The sequence below is a fragment of the Prionailurus bengalensis genome, chromosome D2, assembly GCF_016509475.1.
Source record: "Prionailurus bengalensis isolate Pbe53 chromosome D2, Fcat_Pben_1.1_paternal_pri, whole genome shotgun sequence".
In the NCBI taxonomy this organism is placed as follows: Eukaryota; Metazoa; Chordata; class Mammalia; order Carnivora; family Felidae; genus Prionailurus; species Prionailurus bengalensis.
Window position 1 is genome coordinate 7,949,117 of NC_057351.1, and position 23,275 is coordinate 7,972,391.

General features: G+C 43.6%; 1 protein-coding gene across 3 annotated transcripts; it reads left to right on the forward strand.

Moving 5' to 3' along the window:
• Nucleotides 1–451: 451 nt before the first annotated feature.
• Nucleotides 452–16,351, forward strand: LIPF (lipase F, gastric type). Of its 3 annotated transcripts, none has more exons than XM_043598012.1 (9): nt 452–574; nt 752–869; nt 1,678–1,876; nt 3,724–3,833; nt 8,316–8,452; nt 10,086–10,232; nt 12,717–12,788; nt 13,443–13,514; nt 16,098–16,351. In XM_043598012.1, exons 1-9 carry the CDS (start codon nt 470–472, stop codon nt 16,332–16,334), a joined length of 1,197 nt encoding a protein of 398 aa, XP_043453947.1. In that variant the 5' UTR covers nt 452–469; the 3' UTR covers nt 16,335–16,351. The 3 variants fall into 3 exon arrangements, with proteins under 3 accessions (XP_043453947.1, XP_043453948.1, XP_043453946.1); XM_043598013.1 differs by having other exon boundaries at nt 752–866; nt 1,774–1,876; XM_043598011.1 differs by lacking the exon at nt 10,086–10,232 and having other exon boundaries at nt 566–574.
• The last annotated feature ends 6,924 nt before the right edge of the window (nt 16,352–23,275 follow it).

Sequence of the window (23,275 nt, forward strand, 5' to 3'; positions counted from 1 at the left end):
TTAAATCCACATAATTACCCCAAATCAATAAATATTTATGGAGTGGCTGTTATAAACACTATCCGAAACGCCACAATGAGTTCGAATGCATGTCACATTGAGGATGAATCTAGAAGAATCAAATGTGTACACAACACACACACAACCTTGGGCTCTCAAAATGAGTTGACAAAAGCCTTAAACATGCGATATACTAAGAATGGGATCTTATGTCAGACAATTAGAAGACATTTTTATCAATTCATGTTTACTCAGCACGACTGGAAAACCGAGTGGGAAATGTTCTGAAAGGAATCAAGTCAAGCATTGCGACGCCGATATCCACGTGTCCCAGTTTATTGCCCAACAGAATATAATCCAACCCACGCCTTTCTCTAGTTTGCGTGAAATTAGCACAAAATACAAGTATGAAGAAAGTGTAATAGTTTAACCATGCACGGGTCATTCTTCTGTTTCAGGCAAGACCAAAATGCTGTTGCTATTAACAGTGGCCAGTTTGATATCTGCGCTTGGAACCACACATGGTTTCTTGGGAAAATTACACCCGACAAACCCTGAAGTGACTATGAATATTGTAAGTCACTGGGGGGCGGGGGGTAGGGAACCTATAGAACGAGGAGCTACCACCGTGACTTAGAATCACGGTGAGGTGAAGCCTTGACATGACCGATCAAGAGTAACTAACCATATCTGCTTACCAGATGCGTTTAAAAAGTCAACTAAAACTTAAAGCTGTGTTTTTCCTCCCCAGAGTCAGATGATCTCCTTCTGGAAATACCCAAATGAAGAGTATGAAGTTGTGACTGAGGATGGTTACATCCTTGGGATCAACAGAATCCCTTATGGAAGGAAAAATTCAGAGAATAAAGGTATAACTCTGCCTCCCTCCCTTTTTCTCCCTTCCTCTTTCCCTCACACTTTTCTTCCTTTCATTCTTTCCTCCCCTCCTTCCTCCTTTCATTTCCTCCTAAGGACTTAATGAGTCTTGCTTGTTCTGGAAATGTAACAGTGATGAAACTTTACCTCCGGTCTTCAAAGAGATCACCATCAAGTCAATGAGATAGATACATGGACAGATGGTTACAATAATAGGTGACACGTGCTAGACATGTACAGAGAATATTAAACTAGACGTTCTGGCAAAGGTGCCTAACTGGGCTAGCAGAAGTCAAGAAAAACTTGCTCTGGAAACAATAATTAAGCTGAGTCCCGGAGATCAAGAAAAGTTAGCCAGAATGTGCGAGATGACTTGAGGCTCATTTCCTGAACAGATAAAGGTCATCTTTTTGGCTATCGCTGCCAAAAATTTATCTTTTTTCTCATTGCAAGAAAACGGTGAAGCACAAAAAAGAGTAAAATTCAGCAAGATCACCTATCACTTTACCACTCACAATCCACTTAAATTAACAACATGCTGAATTTCCTCAGAATGTAAGTTTTTCAATGGCTTTTGAGATAGAATTGGCATCCAATAAACGGCACATATTTAAAGTGCACAATTCGATGTGGCTTGTCACTTGAGTAACTGTCACCGTGATTAAGATAGTATATTCAAATGGTCAACTCAGTCAAGCAAACGTATTGCATTCTTGTCCTACGAAAGCCTAGTTCTGTCTTTGTGTTTATCTGAGAATAAGGGATGAGTTTATAAAGCTTGAATACACTTTTCTCCCTTAGGCCGGAGACCCGTTGTGTTTTTGCAGCACGGTTTGCTCGCGTCAGCCACAAACTGGATTTCCAACCTTCCCAACAACAGCCTGGCCTTCCTTCTGGCCGATGCTGGTTATGACGTGTGGCTGGGGAACAGCAGGGGGAACACCTGGGCCAGGAAAAACCTATACTACTCGCCAGACTCAGTTGAATTCTGGGCTTTCAGGTAAAGAAAAGGGACAATTAAAAATAAATACTGAGTTTAGAAAGCGTGGGTGGTCGCGTGTGTCTGTATTCCAACCCAGACCTATTGTTTTTTAAATTTTTAAGTGTTTATTTATTTTTTGAGAGACAGAGGGAGGGAGAGAGAGACAGAGCATGAGTAGGGGAGGGGCAGAGAGGGAGAGGGAGACACAGAGTCCGAAGCAGGCTCCAGGCTCCGAGCCGTCAGCACAGAGTCTGACATGGGTCTTGAACCCACGAACCTCGAGATCATGACCCGAGCCAAAGTTGGACCCTGAGCCGACTGAGCCACCCAGGCGCCCCCGACCCAGTCCTATTTTAACCTATTATCCTCCAAGTGGGATAAAAGCAAGTCATTCGTATCCTAATCCCTTTTTGGTTTCTTCCATACACCTCCCTGCAAGGGTAGCTTTCCCCCCACACTTTCTATAGATCTCAGCACCATTATTCGCAGATTCCCTGAATACGCTTTTCCAAATGGAATGAGCAAAGCCACCTGAAACAAGAACACTCACTGCCCTCGTCAGATTCCCAAAGGAGCATCCGCAGAGATTCGGGAGGATGTTAAAACTCAGTGGGAGATTCAAGAACCTGGGAGATTCAAGGCTGAGGCGGGGGAGGGAGAGAGGAAAGATCGGGGACACTGTGGAAAGATTTGCACAGGTTTCTGATCTCCGGCCCTCTAGGGCCTCGTCCCTGGAAATTGCAGATAAAAGGGGAAACAGCAGAGATTTCTGTGATGATGCTGAGGCACAGAAGTGCTCTGAGGGTTCCAGGGCCTGAGAGGAAGCCCGTGAGTCCTGAGTGATGAGGAAGAGAGACAGGACGGGAGATGACAGATGCTGAAGAGGGCCAGGTCAGGCCAGCTACAAGGGTCACGCTGAGGGCCTGGGAACTCGTCTGAGTGTAATGAGAAGCCACCAGAAAGTCTCCACCAACGGAGTGGCATAATCTCCGTTTGCATTTCCTTTTCTTTTTATTTTATTTTATTTTTTAATTTTAACGTTTATTTATTTTTGAGACAGAGAGAGACAAAGCATGAACAGGGGAGGGGCAGAGAGAGAGGGAGACACAGAATCTGAAACAGGCTCCAGGCTCTGAGCGGTCAGCACAGAGCCTGACGCGGGGCTCGAACTCACGGACCGTGAGATCATGACCTGAGCCGAAGTTGGACGCTTAACCGACCGAGCCACCCAGGCGCCCCTCCTTTTCTTTTTTAAATGTTTATTTTTCAGAGAGAGAGAGAGAGGATGAGCAGGGTCCGGGGGCAGAGAGAGAGGGAGACACAGAATCCCAAGCAGGCTCCAGGCTCCCAGCTGTCAGCACAGAGCCCTAAGTGGGGCTCAAACTCATGAACCACGGGATCATGACCTGAGCCGAAGTGGGACGCTTAACCGACTGAGCCACCCAGGCGCCCCTCCCCGTCTGCATTTTCAAAAGCTCACTCTGGCTCATCCGTGGAGAGTAAAATAGAGGAAGATACGATTCACCTGAGCAGGCACTGGAACACTGCATACGAAGGATTATTAAATCTGACTTTCATTTTTAGGTATAGGAATAATCCCCATCTGCAGATGCTACCTTGTTTGGATTAAACTGCAGCTGCAACGCTGTGCCTCAGAAATGATGTCATCTGTTTATAAGAAGCCGCCCCTCCAAAGCACCTAATGCTAATGGTCTATCAGCATTAGCTAATGGTCGATCAGCAGCAATGCTTAGAGAACCTGGTTTTCTGTTTCTCTAAGAGAGGCTTAGCTATAAATATGCTCGACTCTTAGAAATTATAGCAAGGAAATGCATGTCGTTTTATTTTTATTCTTTTTCTTGCAGCTTTGACGAAATGGCTAAATACGACCTTCCAGCCACAATTGACTTCATTTTAAAGAAAACTGGACAGGATCAGCTCCGCTACGTTGGCCATTCCCAGGGCACCACGATTGGTAGGTAGAAGGGTTCTTATAGACCTCCTTCCAGCAGTGGGGCAGGCATATTGGCCATTTGCTGATCGTTTTCCATTCATTCTATGATGTAATGGCCACAACGACCCAGTGACGTGGGGACAATTATTATTCCTATCGTATATATGGGGAAGCAAAACAGGAGGGTAAATCATTTGTGCACACGTAACACAGGTGCAGCACAGAGGGGGACTCAGATGCTAGCTCGGGCCATCTGACGGCCAAGCCCACGCTCAGAGACATGGCTTCGCACGGCCTCTGGATTGACCTTACTCCATCCATTCAACCGCATTTATGGAGCACCAGCCATGTGTCCTAAGAATACGGCAATAAACGAAGTACATTAAAATTTCCATCTTTGTGCTGCATATACTCTAGTGGGGAGGCAGAGAAGGTGACAAAGATCAAAAAGTAAAATAGGAGTGCCTGAGTGGCTCAGTAGGTTCAGCGTCAGACCCTTGACTTCCGCTCAGGTCATCATCTCCTGGTTTGTGAGTCTGAGCCCCCACGACGGGCTCCGTGATGACAGCATGGAGCCTGCTTGGGATGATTCTCTCTCTCTCCCTCTCTCTTTGCCCCTCCCCTGCTCGTGCTCTCTCTGAAAACAAATAAACTTAAAAAAAAATTCTTTTTAAGAGAGTAGGTAGGTAATAGTAATGTTACGGGAAACAAATAAATCGGGAAAGCCTCTCAGGGAGCATCAGAGGGGATTCGGCGAGTTCAGAGAAAACCACCAGCACTCTCGGAGTAAAGGCACGAAGGAGGTCAGGGTCTGAGCCGTGTGTATACCTGAAAGACTGATGTTCCGGGAGGAAAGGAGGACAAAAGCAAAGGCTCTGAGGCTGCAGCGTGTTCAAGGAACGGCAACGAGGCAAGGCATGGTGTAGCTGAACCAGATAGAGAGACAGCGAGAGACGAGATGGAGGGGTGGGATGTGGTTTGAGGAGTGCAGACTGTTCAGGGCTTTTTAATGTTTATTTATTTTTGAAGCGGGGAAGGGACAGAGAGAGGGAGACACGGGATCCGAAGCAGGCTCCAGGCTCCGAGCTTTCGGCACAGAGCCTGACGCGGGGCTCGCACTCACGCACTGTGAGATCGTGACCTGAGCAGAAGCTGGACTCCTAACCAACGGAGCCACCCAGGCGCCCCAGGGCTTTCTGACTGTTGCCCGGATTTCAGCTTTTACTCTGAGTGAACAGGGAAACCACAGAGTTTTGAAGAGAGGAGTTCTAGCATCTGACCTCAGGATCCTCAACAGGATGGGAAGGTACAGGGTCCTGTGAACAGGATCCCTCCAGCTGCTGATGGAGAACTGGGTCAGGGAACCCAGCTAGAGGACGCTTAGAGTAACCCACCCGCCTGAGACTTGACAGTGACCTGGCTGAGGGTAGGGAGCTGTGGTGTACGGTTAGTTTCCAGATATTTTCTGGAGGGGCAACGTACAGGACTTGCCTCCACAGTGGATATGGGCTGTGAGAGAAAGAGAGGAGTCAAGAATGACACCGGGATTTGTGACCTGAGCACCTGGAGTCATGGAGACACCCAAACCCCGATGGCAAAGGCTGTGAGAAGGGCCGATATGGCACCAGGGAACAGGGGCTGCATTCTCTAGCTGCTGACTCTTAGATACCTGTAGGAGATTTCAGTGCAGGGCCAAGCAGTCGAGTAATGATACAAACCTGGGGTTCAGGGGAGAGGACTGGACTGAAAACACAAAATGTACATGAGACAGGATGCAAAGGAGTGAGGTCAGACAGGAAAGAGGAGGTGTCCCCCGACTAAGGCCTGGGGCGCTCTTAACCTGGAAGATGAGAGAGAACCAGACAATGATCCTGGGAAGTGATGGTGACAATAGCCCAGAGGGAAGCCAGGAGTGCCTGGTGTTCTGGAAGTCAAGAGGAGAATGTGTTTTAAGGAGAAGGTGGTCAACCGTGGAAGAGGCTGTTGAGGAGTCAGGTGAAATGAAGTCTGAGAAGGGACCGTTGCACTTGGCAGCAGGAGAGGTGACCTTCCTAAGAGCAACCTCAGAGGAGTGGCTGGGATGTGAGCATCTAGTGAGTTCAAGAGCGCATGAGAGACAGCCAGACAGGGAAGGGAAAGGGTGGAAGCGAAAGGGGGTGGAATAACAGTGTGTTTTTACGCTAGTCCCCACTCTCGGCTGATGGCCTGAGCCCGTGCCATGATTCGAAGCGATCGGAACGTCCGTGTCTAGACACAGATGCAAGGGAGTCGATGAAGTTGGCGGTGCTCTCTTTCGACCGCTTGCTCTCCTACAGCACGGATCTCCCCTAGAGAATTTGAGACGGAGAAAGAGGTCTGAAGAAGAGCTTCCGGGTGTCCTTTGTCATTGTGGCATACGGCGTGTTTCCAAGGAGATGAGGATTCGTATTCGGGGCGTGTACATAAACACTGCTTGAGCGAAGGCCAGAAAGGCGGGCGTAGCAGGGGAAGAAGCTGGGATGTGATGCAGTCCCCAAAAAGTCCTCAGCGCACTCTGTCTGGGATGGCTTTTCAGAGTCTTTGAGCGAGACGAGGTGGCTGGGCCTTTTTACCCACCTGTTGGCCAGCCATTCAATGCAGGCTGCCCTGGGAAGAGATTCTGTTGAATTCTTTGAGAACCCTGGATTGTCTTGAGCAAAATCCAAATGAGAGAGGAGCCGCTGGGGTTGAATAAATGCCTCAGACGTGTAAGGAATCCAGGCAGGGCAGCACAGCATCAGACCCACACGGCCCATAATCAACTCACACTCCTCTGTCAAAGAGTGGCAGGTGCTCTAGATTACCAAAACTTCACCCCTTTAGTCCCAAAACCACACAAAAATCCCATCATTTGGAGGGAAATCTGCCTTTGACTCATGACACACTTCTGCCTTTTTTTAAATGTTTTATTTCTTTTTGAGTGGGGGGGAATGAGTGGGGGAGGGGCAGAGAGACAGGAGGACAGAGGATGCAAAGCAGGTGCTGCACTGACAGCAAAAAGCCCGATGAGGGGCTCAAACTCACGAACCATGAGATCATGGCCTGAGCTGAAGTCAGATGCTCAACCAGCTGAGCCACCCAGGCGCCCCTACGCTGCTGCTTTTTTTAAATAGTACACACCGAACAGAGTTTAACCTTTTCTCGATGACCTTGGGTCATAAAATTATTGCCTTGAGATACACTGCAACAGTGTCCTTAGGATTTGTTGAGATAGGACTGACACTAAATAACTCCCAGTGACCACTCTTTGGAGTCAACTGAATTAAATGGGATCATTCTTCTTTCTTACGAATGGATATCTTATCGTTGCTGTCACCCCACTCCTATTCTTCTGGAAGGTGTTTCTAATCTTCTGTGTCCTGGGAAGTTAGATAAGCACCCTTGTTAGAATTGCGCGTAAAATAGGATTGTTCATTTTGAGCCAGCAAGTGTATTCTGAGACGTCACCTGTCTTGACAGTGTGGGGACCTACTGATACCCACGCGGGTTCTTCATGTGTGATTCTTGCTTTCTCTGGGTGATATGCTGGTTGTAATCTGCAGAGTTAGGCAATCAAGTAAAGAATCCCGTAATAAATGTAGTCTTCTTGAAAGACCATTCTTCCTCAAGTAAAATTAGGCTGTATATTACATAGGTGACGTTAAGTGTCTACATTTGAAACTTTTTTTTTTTCAGGCTATTCTTGTGTCTAAAAAAACCCCATTATTAACTGTGGGGAGAGGTTATCCTACGTAGTTTGACTGTATAGAATTTAGCTCAATAACTATTTGGTCACATCCTAGTCTACCAATATGCTACTGTTCATAAAATCAGTTAATTACAGACAGGAGCTGAGTATATTTACCGTGTGTAGACGTTTGAATTATCTTGGCCACTCACTTGTCCAGCATTTACGATATGCCTCGTGTCCTGGTAAATACCTTCTATAATTCACCTCACTTGGTTCCTAAAAAACCTAATGAAGCACTCATTATTATCCCCATATTTCAGATGAGAAAACTGAGGCTCTTAGTTTTAGGTGACTCCTCCAAGGTCACAAAGCCAGTAAACCACAGAACTGGGATTCAAATCCTGTTTGGTCAGATTTCAAACCTGTGCTTTTAATCTTCCCATTTACATACCCTACTCATCTGCAATGCTAATGATCTCCCTGAGATGACATGAATTTGAACTCATCAAAATCCATACGTTGTATACATCGCTCTTGTCACCATTTGATTAACCTAAAGTTAGCCTATTTTCGAAAGTCAGATAAAAGAATTTATTATGACTTGAAAAGTTCTAGCCTCATGTTCCCAGACAGTCTATGAGAAGAAAACGAATCTATGAAAATCTGATCGCTCTGAGCAAGCAGAGATGGTCAGTGTCTCAGGTCGTTGCTCTTAGTAAATGGCACTTGGAGTAAATCCAGAATAATGTCACGCTTGTAACACACGTGCACACACACGCGTGGACCTTCTTCGCCGATTCCTTGTTCTATTTCAGGTTTTATTGCCTTCTCTACCAATCCCAAGCTGGCTAAGAAAATAAAAACTTTTTATGCGCTGGCTCCTGTGGCCACTGTCAAGTACACGAAGACCCTGTTAAACAAGCTCATGCTTCTTCCGTCGTTCCTCTTCAAGGTATGTGATTCTCTTTAATTGAATCTAAGATAACAAATCGCCCCTGGGTTTCAGAGTGATGCAGACAGAACAAAATCCCCTGGAGTGGTTCCCAATCACGTTTTCACCCAGGAGTGGGGAGGGATACATGCGCGTTTTATTCCTTGTGCGCAGGCGTGGTTTATTCCTTGTGCGCGCGTGTGTGTTATTTCTCGGCTAGCGCCGACCGCAGTTGAGTCCCGGTTGAGCTGCTGAGATTCCCGTTTGTTTCTGCATGTCCCGTTACTTTCCAAGGGTTAGCAACTCCAGGAGTGTGGGTGCTCCCTCACAGACGTTCGGTTTCCTTCAACCTGTGTGAAAGCCGCGATTCCACACCAGGGAGGGGAAGGGGAAATAAGAACAAAACCACACAGTCAAAAGAAGAAGCGTAAACTACCCATCGCGGAGAAAACCAGGAAGAGGAAGGGTAGAAAACAAAGGGAAGGGGAGGGAAAAGGAAGAAGAGCGGAAGAAGGCAACGCTTGGCGAGGCCAGGACCTTGAGGCCCTTCATCAAATGCCCTTGGCTTTCCAACGCTCTTCCTAAGAGTTTCCTCCTTTAGTGGGGTTGCGGAGGACTGGAGCATGGGTCGCAATAAACCGGAAGTGCCTTGTATAGGCGCCTACAGGGGAAGGAATTCGTAATCTTTGTTCTTCCTACACTTAATCCCCTCCTTCTCCCCCCTGCAAAAACCAACGCTCACATACGCAGACACAACATCCTTTAGAACAGTTTTACATCAGGCTGTAAAAAGTCATGATGCTATTTCCTCCTGCGGTTTTGTACTATTCATTTGTTTTCACTCCGAACGAACGTGTGTGTGTCGCAAGCCTAAGAGACTTTACCTCCAAACTACATCTGTAAAGCTTCTATTCAGAATGTGAAAAATCGTAATGACCTTGAGTATAATTACTGGCTGCGTTGATGCAGACATTTATTACCTCCTTGTGCTCTGAGGCTCTGATAGGCGATGTGGACAGATGGTTTTAAAATAATAATAAAAAGCACTAGACCTTAAGTCAGGGGCTTGAGGCTTGGGTCAGGATTCTAGCTATAATCCAGTTCTACTTAGTACAAGCCCCTGACTCTTTACTAGCCTCCTGTTTCCTCATGCAGCCTTCTTCTTTCCTCAAGAAGACTTGAAGCAAATCTTTCAATTGTCTTTCAACCCATGCAGTCCTGGCTTCGTTGTCTTTCCAAAGGCTTTGCTGAAAATATGGCTGAGTCACCATTTCCGCTCCTGATCTTTTCATGTTTTATTGCTGAAATCATGTATCTCGGCACTTAATTATGACATTCTGCCACATTGTTTTATGATCTTATTTCATAACGCTTAGTAGCCCAACTAGACTATAATTCTTTGTGTCTTATACTTCTCAGCAGCCAGTACATTTCTCGGTGGAACCATAAATACTCAGTATGGAGCATCGGCCCTATCCCCTCCACAACTATGTTGTGGGAATAAAGTGAGAAAAAGTTTTCAAAGATTCCTAAAACAACATAAGATGAAAATCCCATCAGCCTAGTCACACCTATACCAGGAAACAAGACAAATTAATGCGTCCTTTCTGCAGCTTAATTTTTGGAAACTTCTAACGATGCTTTTGTTTTTCAGATAATATTCGGGAACAAAATATTCTACCCACACCACTTTTTTGATCAATTTCTTGCCACTGAAGTGTGCTCCCGCGAGATGGTGGACCTCCTCTGTAGCAACACCTTATTTATCATTTGTGGATTTGACACTAGTAACTTGAATATGGTTTGTATGCATTGACATTTCTTTTTTTTTTTTTTTTTTTTTTGCATTGACATTTCTATTCTGAAGATTTTGAGCAACACTTTGATGACTTGTCCTACCATCACTTAGAAATGATCGTTCAGGGGCGCCTGGGGGGCTCAGTCGGTTATGCGTCCAACTTTGGCTCAGGTCATGATCTCGCGGTCTGTGGGTTCGAGCCTCGTGTCAGGCTCTGTGCTGACAGCTCAGAACCTGAAGCCTGCTTTGGATTCTGTGTTTCCTTCTCTCTCTCTGCCCCCCCCCCCCCCCCGCCCTGCTTGCGCTCTGTCTCTCCCGCTCTCTTAACAATAAACATTACACAAAAAAAAATTTTTTAAAGAAATGATCGTTGAAACAGCCAGGAATAGCTTCAGAACTGTGTCCCGGCCATGTAGCTCAGCCCAAGGGAAGTCACACCATTGCTCCCAGTTTTGTTCCCTTCAGCTCCCTGCTGTCACCCAAGGGCCCCCTAAAGTAAACAGCAGGTAGAAAAAATAGTAGATGGTGAGCACTACTCACTTTTGACCACCTGAATAATTGGCATCATCTTTAAATTCTGTGAGGGGAGGCATTGAGCCATATGCTTTGGCAGCCTTCTCTGTAGGAAAACAATGTCTAGGCATTGAATAAATGTTCTTTATAAATATTCTTAATGCTAGGGCACCTGGGTGGCTCAGGGGGTTGAGCGTCTGACTCTTGATTTCCATGCAGGTCATGATACAACAGTTCATGGGATCGAGCCCCATGTTGGGGCTCAATAAATAAACTTTAACAACAACAACAAAAAACTCATTTCAGAGAAATTATGTTAGTGCTCGTCCACACTCTTTATCTGCTATTTCACTTGCTTTGCCTTGGGTAGGGGTTTTAAAGTTTATTTATTTTGAGACAGAGAGAGAGAGAGAGAGCATGAGTGGGGAAAGGGCAGAGAGAGAGGGAAAGAGAGAATCCAATGCGGGCTCGAACTCATGAACCGTGAGATCATGACCTGACTGAAATCAACAGTCCAACGCTTAACTGACTGAGCCAACCATGTGCCCCGGATTGGGGTTTTAAGACTGCAAAATGCAGAATCAAAAGTAGTTAAGAGTATGGAGTCAAACTAAGAGGCTAAATTCAAATCCTGTTTTTGGAGCTGACTTACACTCATCTTCTTGGTTTGCTTTTCCACAGAATGTACCATTGTGGAGATTAAATGAACTAATATGTGGAAGACATACAGAACATGTTCAAAGCACATCACTCATAGCAATAGCACATTTTGCTAGTGATACTATTATATATCGACAATTATCCTCACTCAAAATTGTCAGTTTAGTTACATACCCTTGAGCACCTAAAAAAAAACAAAAACAAAAACACCAAGTGCACAGATAAGACGATATAATTTTACCTACAGGTACCTACTCACTAAACAACGTTTACTGAAGACACTACTAAGGGTTGTAGCTACTGGGAACACAATGGTGAAAAGACAGATATGTTCCCTCCCTCATGGAAATCAAGGACATTCAGGTCTTTTTCTTAATGTTAGTCAGAATCTGTAGATATTTTAAAATATATACGAACAAAGGGAACTTTCCTTAGTTCCTATTTTTGATGGTAAATACAAGTCTCATCCTTTTCCCTTGGAAGGGAGTCACTCTCTTTGGCTCTGGGAATGTCTGCCATTTTGTATGTGGAGCTCAACAGAGTAGTCTACCTTTACCACACCAAGAAAAGGCAGACCAAATTACTGGGTTCCATCCATAAAAGCCTTATGAGAAAAATAATAATAAAATAGATACATGAGGAAGCAATTAGAGAGTTCATCCTCTGCATGAAAATTATGTGAAGAGATACTTCCTTCCCCTATGAAGATGGTCAATTTGTTTGATCCTATCCATGGTCTTCGATACAGTGGAATTAAGACCCACTATGAACTAATCTATGCAAGATGAGATGGGGATTTCAGTTTGTTGTCCGGGGTCTGACCAAGGACACTGATAAGACAGCAGGATGGCATAGAGATTATAAATGTACCATATATGTATACTGACTATCACATATATGGCGTACACATACATATGTCTAGATATATATACATATATAGGTCTGTAGAGCAAGAGGCTTGTGTATGGACGTTACATTTACTGCACTCCGGCACCGGGTAGGGAAGAATGAAGAGCTGAGACATTAGAGAGCTAGATTAAAGTCCCTGGCTCCACCCTGATACAAACCATGTGACATTGGCCATTTCTCGAAACTTCTTGGGAAGTCTTCTCATGGAGTAGCCGCTGACCAAACAAACTGGCTCCTGCAATTGCCCCTTGCAAACTCTAGACTGGCATACAGCCGTGTTGCTCCTATCTTTCGGGTAAACCCTGCCCTTAAACACCTGACCTGGATCAGAACAATTTCAGTCTTAGGCTATTTTTAAGAAACCAAATATACATCGGTGTCTGTGTGTCTGTGTTTGCTTTCTAGAGTCGCTTGGATGTGTATCTGTCACATAATCCAGCAGGAACGTCGGTTCAAAACGTCCTCCACTGGTCCCAGGTATCATTTCTCAAATACTATTAAAACTTCTGTTGTGTGCCTGAACCCCTGGCACTTTACCCAAAGCACATTCATTTTTATTTTTTAGTGTTTATTTTTATTTTTGAGACAGAGAGACAGAGCATGAGCACAGGAGGGGCAGAGAGAAGGGGAGACACAGAATCCAAAGCAGGCTCCAGGCTCTGATCTGTCAGCCCAGAGCCTGATGGGTCTCAAACCCACGAGCCACGAGATCATGACCTGAGCCGAAGTCGGACGCTTAACCAACTGAGCCACCCAGACGCCCCCCTAAAGCACGCTCTTAAGATAGTTTGTCAAATGCTCCTGGCAGGAAATTTTTCTGCCATGTAGCTAGTTGCTGATAATAGCTATCAATCCATGTGAATGGAAATCCTCTGAAAACAATCACTTTTGGGAGCAAAGAAATGAATGATTTTTAGGACGTGGCATGCAAGAAAAAAATATTTCAAGCAAAGCTACATTTGAATTTGCATAGATATCTTGTCCTAGATGATGAACAGTCTTCGTTTTTTGGAAGGAGAAGAATGTTTTTCAATAACTGTTTACATTGGAAGTAAACTTCGTAGAAAGCTTTGATTTTCACACAGTGAAGAGAGTTTTTATTTCTTTGTATTCTTAATTTCTCTCCATTAGGCTGTCAAGTCTGGGAAATTCCAAGCTTTTGACTGGGGAAGTCCGGTTCAGAACATGATTCACTTTCATCAGGTAAGCTTCTTGAAGTTAAAATTATTCACATTTTGAAAGACAAAGATATAAAAGGTTTGAGATGACATTACAATAATCACGCATACACTTTCCAAAGGAGTGTTAGTGCCCAGACTCATCCTTAAGGAAATGAGAAAGTGGACGATAATTTCCTTAGAATCCTGTCATCAGACCAGACATCGCACCGTGAACTCCTGCTCCAGTGGCTGCACTCAGGGTACCGCACCACCACGTGCGAGGAACGTTCTAGAACGCATCACCCCTCACCCTCTTGCACAGACTTGCCCTGGATCCTACACCCCAGCGCACAGTTCCCTCCTTCCGGAAATGCAATTCTCTGATACGACAAGCCAATAATTGGAACGGCTTGCGAGATAAAGCTGAAATCTCTGGTCTTCTTACACAACACCCTTTCCTTTGTCGAAAGCCAGAGAAGTGATTCCACCACCCAGATGTGGAATGAGACAATGTCTTCCAGCCCTCAGCGCAGGGTGCACCCTCAGACCACCACTGGCCAGATTCGAACAGGAGAGCCACCCTGCAGTTTTGGTAATCCTCTCCCCTTCCTTCTGACCCCACCCCACATTTTCCACCCAAGTATTGGTGGGGAGCCTCCCGGTTTCCATCTGCTTCCATGACTCAATGTTTAGAAGGGATTTCTATCTCTTCACCGCAGTGTCGTATGTGTAGAGAAGATGCCTTCTGCTTTTGTGCCATTTTCGATGTCTTTAAAGAGGGTTTTCTCACAACACCATCAGATCAAGCATTGTTGAGATGCCTTTTCCCCGACCATCACCTCCACAAGGCCCCACAACACAGACTTGCTTTGCATCTACCTTTCTACTGGGCTGTACCTACCAGCAGTCCCAGGCACCCATCTGGGAGGACCTGGAACACCAAGTACCAAGCGCACCCTCCCCCCCCCCCCCCCCAGCCAAGCCCGAAATAGCACAGGATGGTCTTCCGCTGAGGCAGTGACACTAATTTAAGAGCCAGAAGCCAGCATCTAATAAACCCTTTGAACAGTGGAACATGAATAAAGGAAAGTAGGTTTATTATTATGGATATTCTCTATACTACTCTTTCCCTCACTATAATAAAGTGTTAAAATACTGTGAACAATTCTATATGATTCGTTATTTTGCTATGACAAGTTGGCTATTCTGTAAGGTGAGAATATAGAAAAATTTAGTATATTGGATGGTATTCTTGAGAACATGCTCGGAAAAAGCCAACAAAATTCTCTGTTGATAGTGGTGAAATTGGTAATGGTTTGCTTATTTCCTTGTCCTGCTTTATTAACCTTTTTAAAATGTGTGTGTAAATGGTGATTTTCTAGAAATGCAAATGGGGCTGATGATAGCTTTTATCACAATTTGATCCAATATTTAGAAAAATCAGGTAAGTATTCAACAAATACAACCCCTTCACTGAACTGACTGACCTACCTACTGACCCTACTGATACATCAATACGAAGCCAAAATAAATGACTCAAGACATTTCAAGATCATATTTTAGAGGGTCTGGGTAGAAACAGTCAATTACAGTTAGAATCCAGTCGAATCCACTTCCTTTCGCTTGGGTAGAAATCTAAATTTTTAATTTGTAAGAATTGTTATCCAAAGCCTTGCTATTCAAGGCCATGGTCCAGGACCAACAGTGTCAGCATCACCTAGGAATGCAGAATCCTGGCCCTTCCCCCAGATCAGAATCTTCATATTAACAACATCCACAGGTGATTTACAGGCCTGTTAGAGTTTAAGAAGCACTGACCTAAAACATATTGCATCTACTTTGCGCTGTGGATAAGGGTGACTTTCTCTGAGCAATGACTGTTAAGAATCTTCTTAAAAAACTAGGTCATGCCATTTGCAAAACATGGATGAAACTTGAGGGCTTGATACTAAGTCAACTAAGTCAGACAGAGGAGCATACGTAGTGTATAATCTCACTTCCATGTGGGATCTGAAAACAAAAACAGCAGCTGAGTTCATAGATACCGAGAGCAGTTGGTAGTTGGCAGAGGTGAGGGGTACAGGGTTGCTAAAATGGCTGACGGTGGTCAAAAGGTACAAACTCCCAGTTCATACAACAAGTAAGTCCTGAGGGTGTCACGTACAGCATGGTGACTGTAATGAACAATACCGTGTGGCGTGTTTGAAAGTTGCCAAGAAAGTAGATCTTGAAAGTTCTCATCACAAGAAAATAAATGGCGACTATGTGTGGTGGTGGACATTAACTACACTTATTGTGGCAATCGTTTCATGATATGTGCATATTTTCAATCATTATGTTGTACACCTGAAATTAATATAATGTTCTAAGTCAATTATACTTCAATAAAATATCTAGGTCGGCTAATGTTACACACATATATATATATGTATATATATATATATGTATGTATGTGTGTGTGTGTATATATATACACATATACACACACACGTATGTTATATATTAAATAATATATAAATATATTATTATATATTAAATATGTAAATATATATTAATCTAGCCAAGGAATAAGTATTTAAAGTGCAGCTACCTACAAAACTGAGATTCTTTCTGCCTTGCATTTTAGCCCACACCCCCCTACTACAACCTGACGGACATGCACGTCCCGATTGCGGTGTGGAATGGTGGCAATGACTTGTTGGCAGACCCTGAAGATGTGGACCTTCTGCTTTCCAAACTCCCCAATCTCATTTACCACAGGAAGATTCCTCCTTACAATCACTTGGACTTTATCTGGGCCATGGATGCCCCTCAAGTAATTTACAATGAAATCGTTTCTATGATGGGAGAAGATAATAAGTAGTTCTAGATTTAAAGAATTATCCGTTTATTTTTCCAAAATTAATGTCTTCTCTCACATATGGTTCTCTATAATGCTTTGGGATACGGTGATTCTTCCCGTAATTTTGACTTTAGAAATATATTCGCATCAATAATCTTTCCGTTTATTGTTTTGGATTTAAAATAATTTTAAGGGGCACCTGGGTGGCTCAGTCGGCTAATCGTCAGACGCTTGATTTCAGCTTGAGGTCACGATCTCACCGTTCATTAGTTCAAGCCCTGCATCGGGCTCTACGCTGACAGTGCAGAGCCTGCTTGGGATGTTCTCTCTCTCTGCCTCTCCCCTCCTCTCTCTCTCTCTCTCTCTCTCAAAATAAATAAAGGAAAAAATAAACAAATAAAATAATTAAAAAAAATTTTTGTGCTTAACATGGGGTGCAGAAACTCTTGAAAGAACAGATTCCTGGAGAGGCGAAACGTCTTTTCCGGCCTTCTCATTCCATGCATCTGCTAGACCCAACCTAGAACATGAGACACGAGTGGCGAGTGTTGCCAAGAGATGGTCCTGGGATGGAACACTGATGCCCCCCGTGCGTGCGTGAGATCGAGTACCCGTGTGCATCACCTTCTATGGCCTACGACCGCTGCAGCCCATTCTCTCCCTCTCTGCTGCATATCACGTGCTGTTTTGCGTATTTACCTCCATGAAATGGCAAAGCAAGCTATAAGCTCAAAGGCAGCTCACTCTCACTTCCTAGAGGGAAGAGACCAACGGGTAGCCGTGGTTCTGGAAGTTGGGGACGAAATGTGTTCTCTATCCCTTCTGCTCTTCTATCCCACATCCCTGGACCTTGACCACAAAATGTGCAACAACCAACCACAAGATTTTTCACGCCACTGCCGCCATCCTGGCAAACACGGGATCCAGAAGCACGCCCATCCACCCACCCCCCCCCCCCAATAAAATGTCTGCTCCAAACGTCCAAGATCTCCAGTAAGCACGGTCTCACCTGGGAAATTCTACCAACCCGGTGATATTGTGACCTCGTATTTTATACAATGAAGCTTTTTGGGTCATGCCTAGCATGCTATGGTCGGGCTTAATGGGCAAAAAATACATAGGAGATCAAGACTATCTGGTACCCACGTTGTGTATAGAACATAGTGGGTATTCACAAAATGCTGTTAATGTTTCGTTACACTGCGAGGTCCCTCAACCTTTGCTAGAAAGCCCGAAGCTTTCTTGTTCATTTTATCCCCTGTATTTTTAAAGTGGAAACAAGAAATTGCTCAAAGAAGATCACGTAAAAGCCTTGATTTCAATATTTCAGTGAACTTTGTTGGCGGCCTTCAATAAACTGACACGAGCGTCTCAGTGCTTAGTGACTAATATTCATGGTGGCATCGCTGGTTAAGGAGTCAGATGCTTCATCAACTCTGCCTTCTCAAGAGAAGAACGATCATTAAAGCGAACTCCCGTTTCTTTTAGTCCGCATTTAGCAAACGCGGACAACTTTGGTTTTAGTTGTTGAACCCCAGTAGGTATATAGTTTATAGAAATAAATTTATTTCTACTAATATCTCTCATTCCTAAATCTGAACGGTCAACATCCCAGCTGACCTTCAAGGATTTATTTCACTAGTTACTACCTAGTTCCCACAGTAGTTTGAAGCAAATTTGAGACATTATATATTTCACCAATGGGTATTTCAGGATGTATTTCTGGAAGATAAGGTCTCTTTTTATTTCTTAATTTTTTAAATGTTTATTTATTTTTGAGAGACAGAGAGAGAGAGCACGGGGGAGGGGCAGAAAGAGGGAGACAGAATTCGAAGCAGGCTCTGTGCTGATAGCAGAGAGCGGGATACGGAGTTCGAACTCCCCAACTGTGAGATCATGACCTGAGCCGAAGTCGGATGCTTAACGCACTGAGCCACCCAGGCGCCCCTGACAAGGTCTCTTTTTAAACATAACAATACTATTACCACATCCAAAAATTCCTTAATATCGTTAAACATCCAGCGTCTCTTCAAATTTCCAATTGTCTCAAAAATGTCAAATTTTTTTATAGTTTGCTTGAATCAGGATCCAAATAAGCTCCTCGCCTTTTTATTGGTTGATCTGTCTCTTATCTCATTAGGTCTACAGGTCATCTGTCCCATTTCTTTTTATTTCTTTACACTTTTTGGTTGTTGTTGTTAGAGAAACTGTCTTTTGCTTGTAGTTTCATACCAATGAGATTTTTGCTGATCATATTTAGTAGTATTATTTAACATGTTCCTCTCCCCTTCTCATGTCCCGTAAGTCAGGAATTCTTAACCCCAACACGACTGACATTCTATTTGCCAGATAATTTTGCCCAGATAAGCCTGGGCTTTATAGGTTTTTGCAGCATCCCTGGTCTTTACCCACCAGATGTCAGTAAAACACACGCCCGAAGTGGTGACAGTTACCAAGTCTCCAGATGTTGTCAAATACCCCCTTAAGGGAAAAACTGTCCCCCCTCCCTGCCAAGAACCATTCTTGCGGGGCCGGATGGGTGGCTCAGTCGGTTAAGCATCCGACTCTTGTTTCCGGCTCAGGTCATGATCTCGCGCTTCCTGGGTTCGAGCCCCCATCGGGCTCTGTGCTGGCGGGATGGAGCCTACTTGGGATTCTGTCTCCCTCTCTCTCTGCCCTTCCCTGCCCTTCTCTTTCTCTCTCTCAAAAATAAATAAACATTTAAAAATTCTTTTAAAAAAGAACAATTCTTGTAAATTATAACCTTGGTCACATTAAGATCTGTTTTAGAAAAACTACTTCAGAGACCGAGGATCATAATGAAGAACTGCTCATCTTTTAGGAGGTCAGGAACCATTTCTTTTCAGTCCCCAGATTCAACCGTTCACTAGGGGCTAAGGAGTGGAGATGGTCTAAGTGAATCAATTTTTTTTTTCATTTATTAGCTTGGATACTTCCATAGGAGAGAATTTTCTTCCTGTATTACTTGGCTACCACAAAATATATACTTCTTTCCCTTTTTCAATTTCCAAAATTAATTTTCCTTCTTTTAGTATCATAATAAATTCATGGTCCTTTGCATATTTGATGTGTTTCAATTGAATGCAATTTTTATCCTTAGTGATATTAAAATCATTCCCTTTTATTGCTTGTGAGAGCCTCTATGAATGGTCCCATCGTCCTTTTGACCTCACCCATCATCTTGTGTATTTGCCTCCCCTGCTCTGGAATCAATTATTTCCCTAAGAAGTCCTGGCTCCTTTGAAGACGTCATATTCTAGGGGCACCTGCGTGGCTCCATGGGTTGAGCGTCCAACTTTTGATTTCAGCTCAAGTCATGATCCCAGGGTTCTGGAATTGAGCCCCACATTGGGCTCCGCACTGAGTGTGGGGCCTGCATGGGATTTTCTCTCTCTCCTTCTCCCTAGCTCATGCTCACTCTCTCTCTAAAATAAAAAAAAAGATATATTTTTTTAAATTTAAAAAATCATATTCTAGGGGCGCCTGGGTGGCTCAGTCGGTTAAGCGGTCGACTTCGGCTCAGGTCACGATCTCACGGTCCGTGAGTTCGAGCCCCGCGTCGGGCTCTGTGCTGACAGCTCAGAGCCTGGAGCCTGTTTCAGATTCTGTGTCTCCCTCTCTCTCTACCCCTCCCCCGATCATGCTCTCTCTCTCTCTCTCTGTGTCAAAAATAATAAACATAAAAAAATTTTTTTTAAATCATATTCTAGTAGTGAGGGTGATCGTTGCTATTGGGTTGGTCATTGTCTTTGGGCCTTTAAGACAAAATACATCAGGCGTTCATATTCATTTTTCTGTCAAGTTTTTAAAACTATCAGCTCTTCATCTCCTTCTCCACCATGATATCTGTGAACACACAGTGCTCGAATGGTTGCAGTAGTATCTCAAATGGCCTTCCTTTCTCTAGTCTCCACGCTTAATATTCCAAACTGATCCCTAACATCCTCTCCATCTTCAACTTCCTAAATTCAAATTCCTCAATTTACCATCCCAACTCCTCCTAAATCTAAAGTTCCTTATCTATTCTAGCTCTTTGGCAACTACTTTATCCAGTAGCCTCCCTTCCAGTCCAATCATCTCTTCCTCATGTCGCAAATATACCTCTTAACTTGCACCTTCACATTGTTGTTCCCAGCCCCCTCCAGAATTCTTTCTAATTTATTTGGGGGTTGCCAGTAGGTTTCCATGTTCTGTGCCTAACTCGCATTGAAGACCAATACCCATGAACAGAGAAGTGTGTTGTAATTTAAAACTCACCAGAAATAACGTGACTCTAAATTGTGAACATCATGGTGCTTTGAAATTAAAAGAGATCTGAAGCAACTACTGGCTTTAATCCCAGCATTTTCCCAGGGAGGATATGAAAGTTCACAGAGGTTGAGTCCCAAGACTGGAATCCACATATCCTAGTGCAAGTAATCTTCTCTGTTTGCCTCACAAAGCTGACATAGCTATCTCTGTCATGTTGCCCAGATTAAATGTGTCTAGAGTTATCTGAGGGAAGAAATGCTGAGGATTTTGTGATGCATTATTCAGGGTCGTCCTGCACGTCTGAGTGCCTAGGCTCCAGACACATTTCTGGTGAGAAAATCGCTGGGTGAATGTAAGAACGTGCAAGAAGGCAGAACTAGCTGGATAGATGATAGATTGAAAACGAAGAAGTGGAGACAAGAAAAAAGTCAAGAGAGCAAGATATTGCAGGGATGGCACGGGATCTGCACCTCCCGATGTGCACCTCCTCTGTTTCAGTTGGGCATTGTCCTAGCCCAACTCGGAGGTTATAAAAGCCACATACACTCTAAGCTAACAGGGGAAAGCGTTCAAGGCATACACATCAGAGGCCACTCTAGAATTTTCTTTTGAAAGCAGCACTCAAAAAAACAAAGCGAGATGTGGACAAGATGAGCTACTTAAATAACCCACCCTAAGAAGTTGGTTTTCAGACAGGTTGCTGGTGATAGCAGTGAGTGCAAAAAACATTATCGAGGACATTCAATTAAAGCTAAATAAACTGTAAAACATTTCAAGGCCTCGTAAGAAGGCGATGTCATAACAAGGTCTACAGTGAGTGAGGATACATGGGAACCTAAAACTGAATGGATTCTAGTCAATTTGCAGGTAGAGAAGAATATATACGTTGTCAAGAAAGCAGCAGGACAAAACTGTCGGAAACATGAATGAGGAAGTCAACGCGACCTGGGTTCGAGTGCAGATCGTTGATTCATTTTGCGGAAAAAGGAGTTATCTTTTTGAGACTCAGTTTTCTCCAGTGGAAAGAATGAAAGCATTGACTTCACAGAGCTGTTGTGAGGTTTTCCATATTCACTCATTGAACAATAAATATCCATTGCGTGGTTTCTCTATGCCAGACTTTTAATATAAGCAGTAACACCCAATCAATATCACCCATTATTATTTTTATACCTCCACGACACTCTCTGTTAAGGTCATCTTTCTTTGCTCTTATATTCCAGATAATCTTCTCACAGTAACTTAGCTTCAGGATAGAATAACCACTAAGTGAGAAGTTGTGAGAACAGCCAATGTTAAGTGTCTGCTTTACTCCGCAGCAGGTCATTTCTCTGCACGTAAAGCAATTGATATTCTGGCTCTTCGGGTCTTTTCTGTGATTTTGGTTAGCATAAATCAGTTCCTCAAAGCCTCATTATCTTTAAGTAAACTAATGAAGTCACAGTAATAAAAGCAGGAAGCCCAAGTTTATACACAGTTATGGAGACCAGTTAGACACAATCTTAGGAACCAGCTGGCCCCCGTCTGATTATTTCATTTTAATAATTATACAGTTTACATTCCTTACTGAATGATACCTCTCTGAATTTTAACCATCTGGTATAATTATTTCAAGATGGATTTCCAAGACTGAAAAGCATTGGGAAACTGTTTTCCTCTTCCTGTGTTCATTTGGTTGGCCTGCTCATTCTTCCCAGCTTCTCGTCTATCATATATCCCTATATTGTTCAATTTGTGTCACTGTAGCAAGGTCAGTCCCTATGAAGTGCCAAGGTACAATATGCCTGTGGAGAATCAAGTGACTCTGTTTGTGAATCCTTATCTCCTTATCATAAATGTATTAGCTCAACTTATGAAACACGGAAGAATATATACTCATTGTATGTGTGTCTAAAAATATATCTCTAAGCATAAATATATATATTTACAAATACCTGAGCTCTTGTATTTACAAATACGTGTTGTATATTTTATATGTGTATAAATATACTTGTGTACATAACAATCTTTGTATAACATACATATACTTATAAAATTATATATATATTCATACACACATATACTACTTAGAATGTGTGTGCACAGACACAGGCACACAGTCAGAAAAAGAATCACTTGGGTGCACCTGAGCGCCTCAGTCAGTTGAGTGGCCGACTTCAGCTCAGGTCATGATCTCATGGCTCATGAGTTCGAGCCCCACATTGGTCTCTCTTCTGTCAGCATGGAGCCTGTTCTGGATCCTCTGTCCCCCTCTCTCTGCCCCTCCCCTGCTTGAGCTGTCTCAAAAATAAATAAATATTTTTTAAAAAGCTATAAAAAAGAAAAAGAATTACTTTCCCTTGAATATTCTGCCAAAAAATTTTAATTATCTAAGCATTAATATATCCTTTCTGGTGACCTAAAGATTCTGTTTTACATCTTCATTTTGAAGCATCTCATCGCAAAATGTGGCTGAACTTATCAAAACAAGCCAAAATGGATCTACTAGATTCAATTTTTTAAAAGGTTTCTGGTTCAGGGCACCTGGGTGGCTCAGTCAGTTAAGTATCCGACTCTTGGTTTCACCTTGTAGTGAGTTTGAGTCCCGAGTCAGGCTCTATGCTCACAGCACAGAGTCTGCTTGGGATTCTCTCTCTCTCTTTCTCCTTCTCTCTCTCTGCCACTCGCCCCATCTCAAAATAAATAAACTT

Bases quoted from the DNA above. Each gene is read 5' to 3' on its own strand.
- LIPF (XM_043598012.1), top strand. From the start codon at position 470: ATGCTGTTGCTATTAACAGTGGCCAGTTTGATATCTGCGCTTGGAACC. The intron at 575-751 runs GTAAGTCACTGG...TTTCCTCCCCAG, and splicing joins CTGAAGTGACTATGAATATT to AGTCAGATGATCTCCTTCTG. The intron at 13,515-16,097 runs GTAAGCTTCTTG...CTTGCATTTTAG, and splicing joins ACATGATTCACTTTCATCAG to CCCACACCCCCCTACTACAA.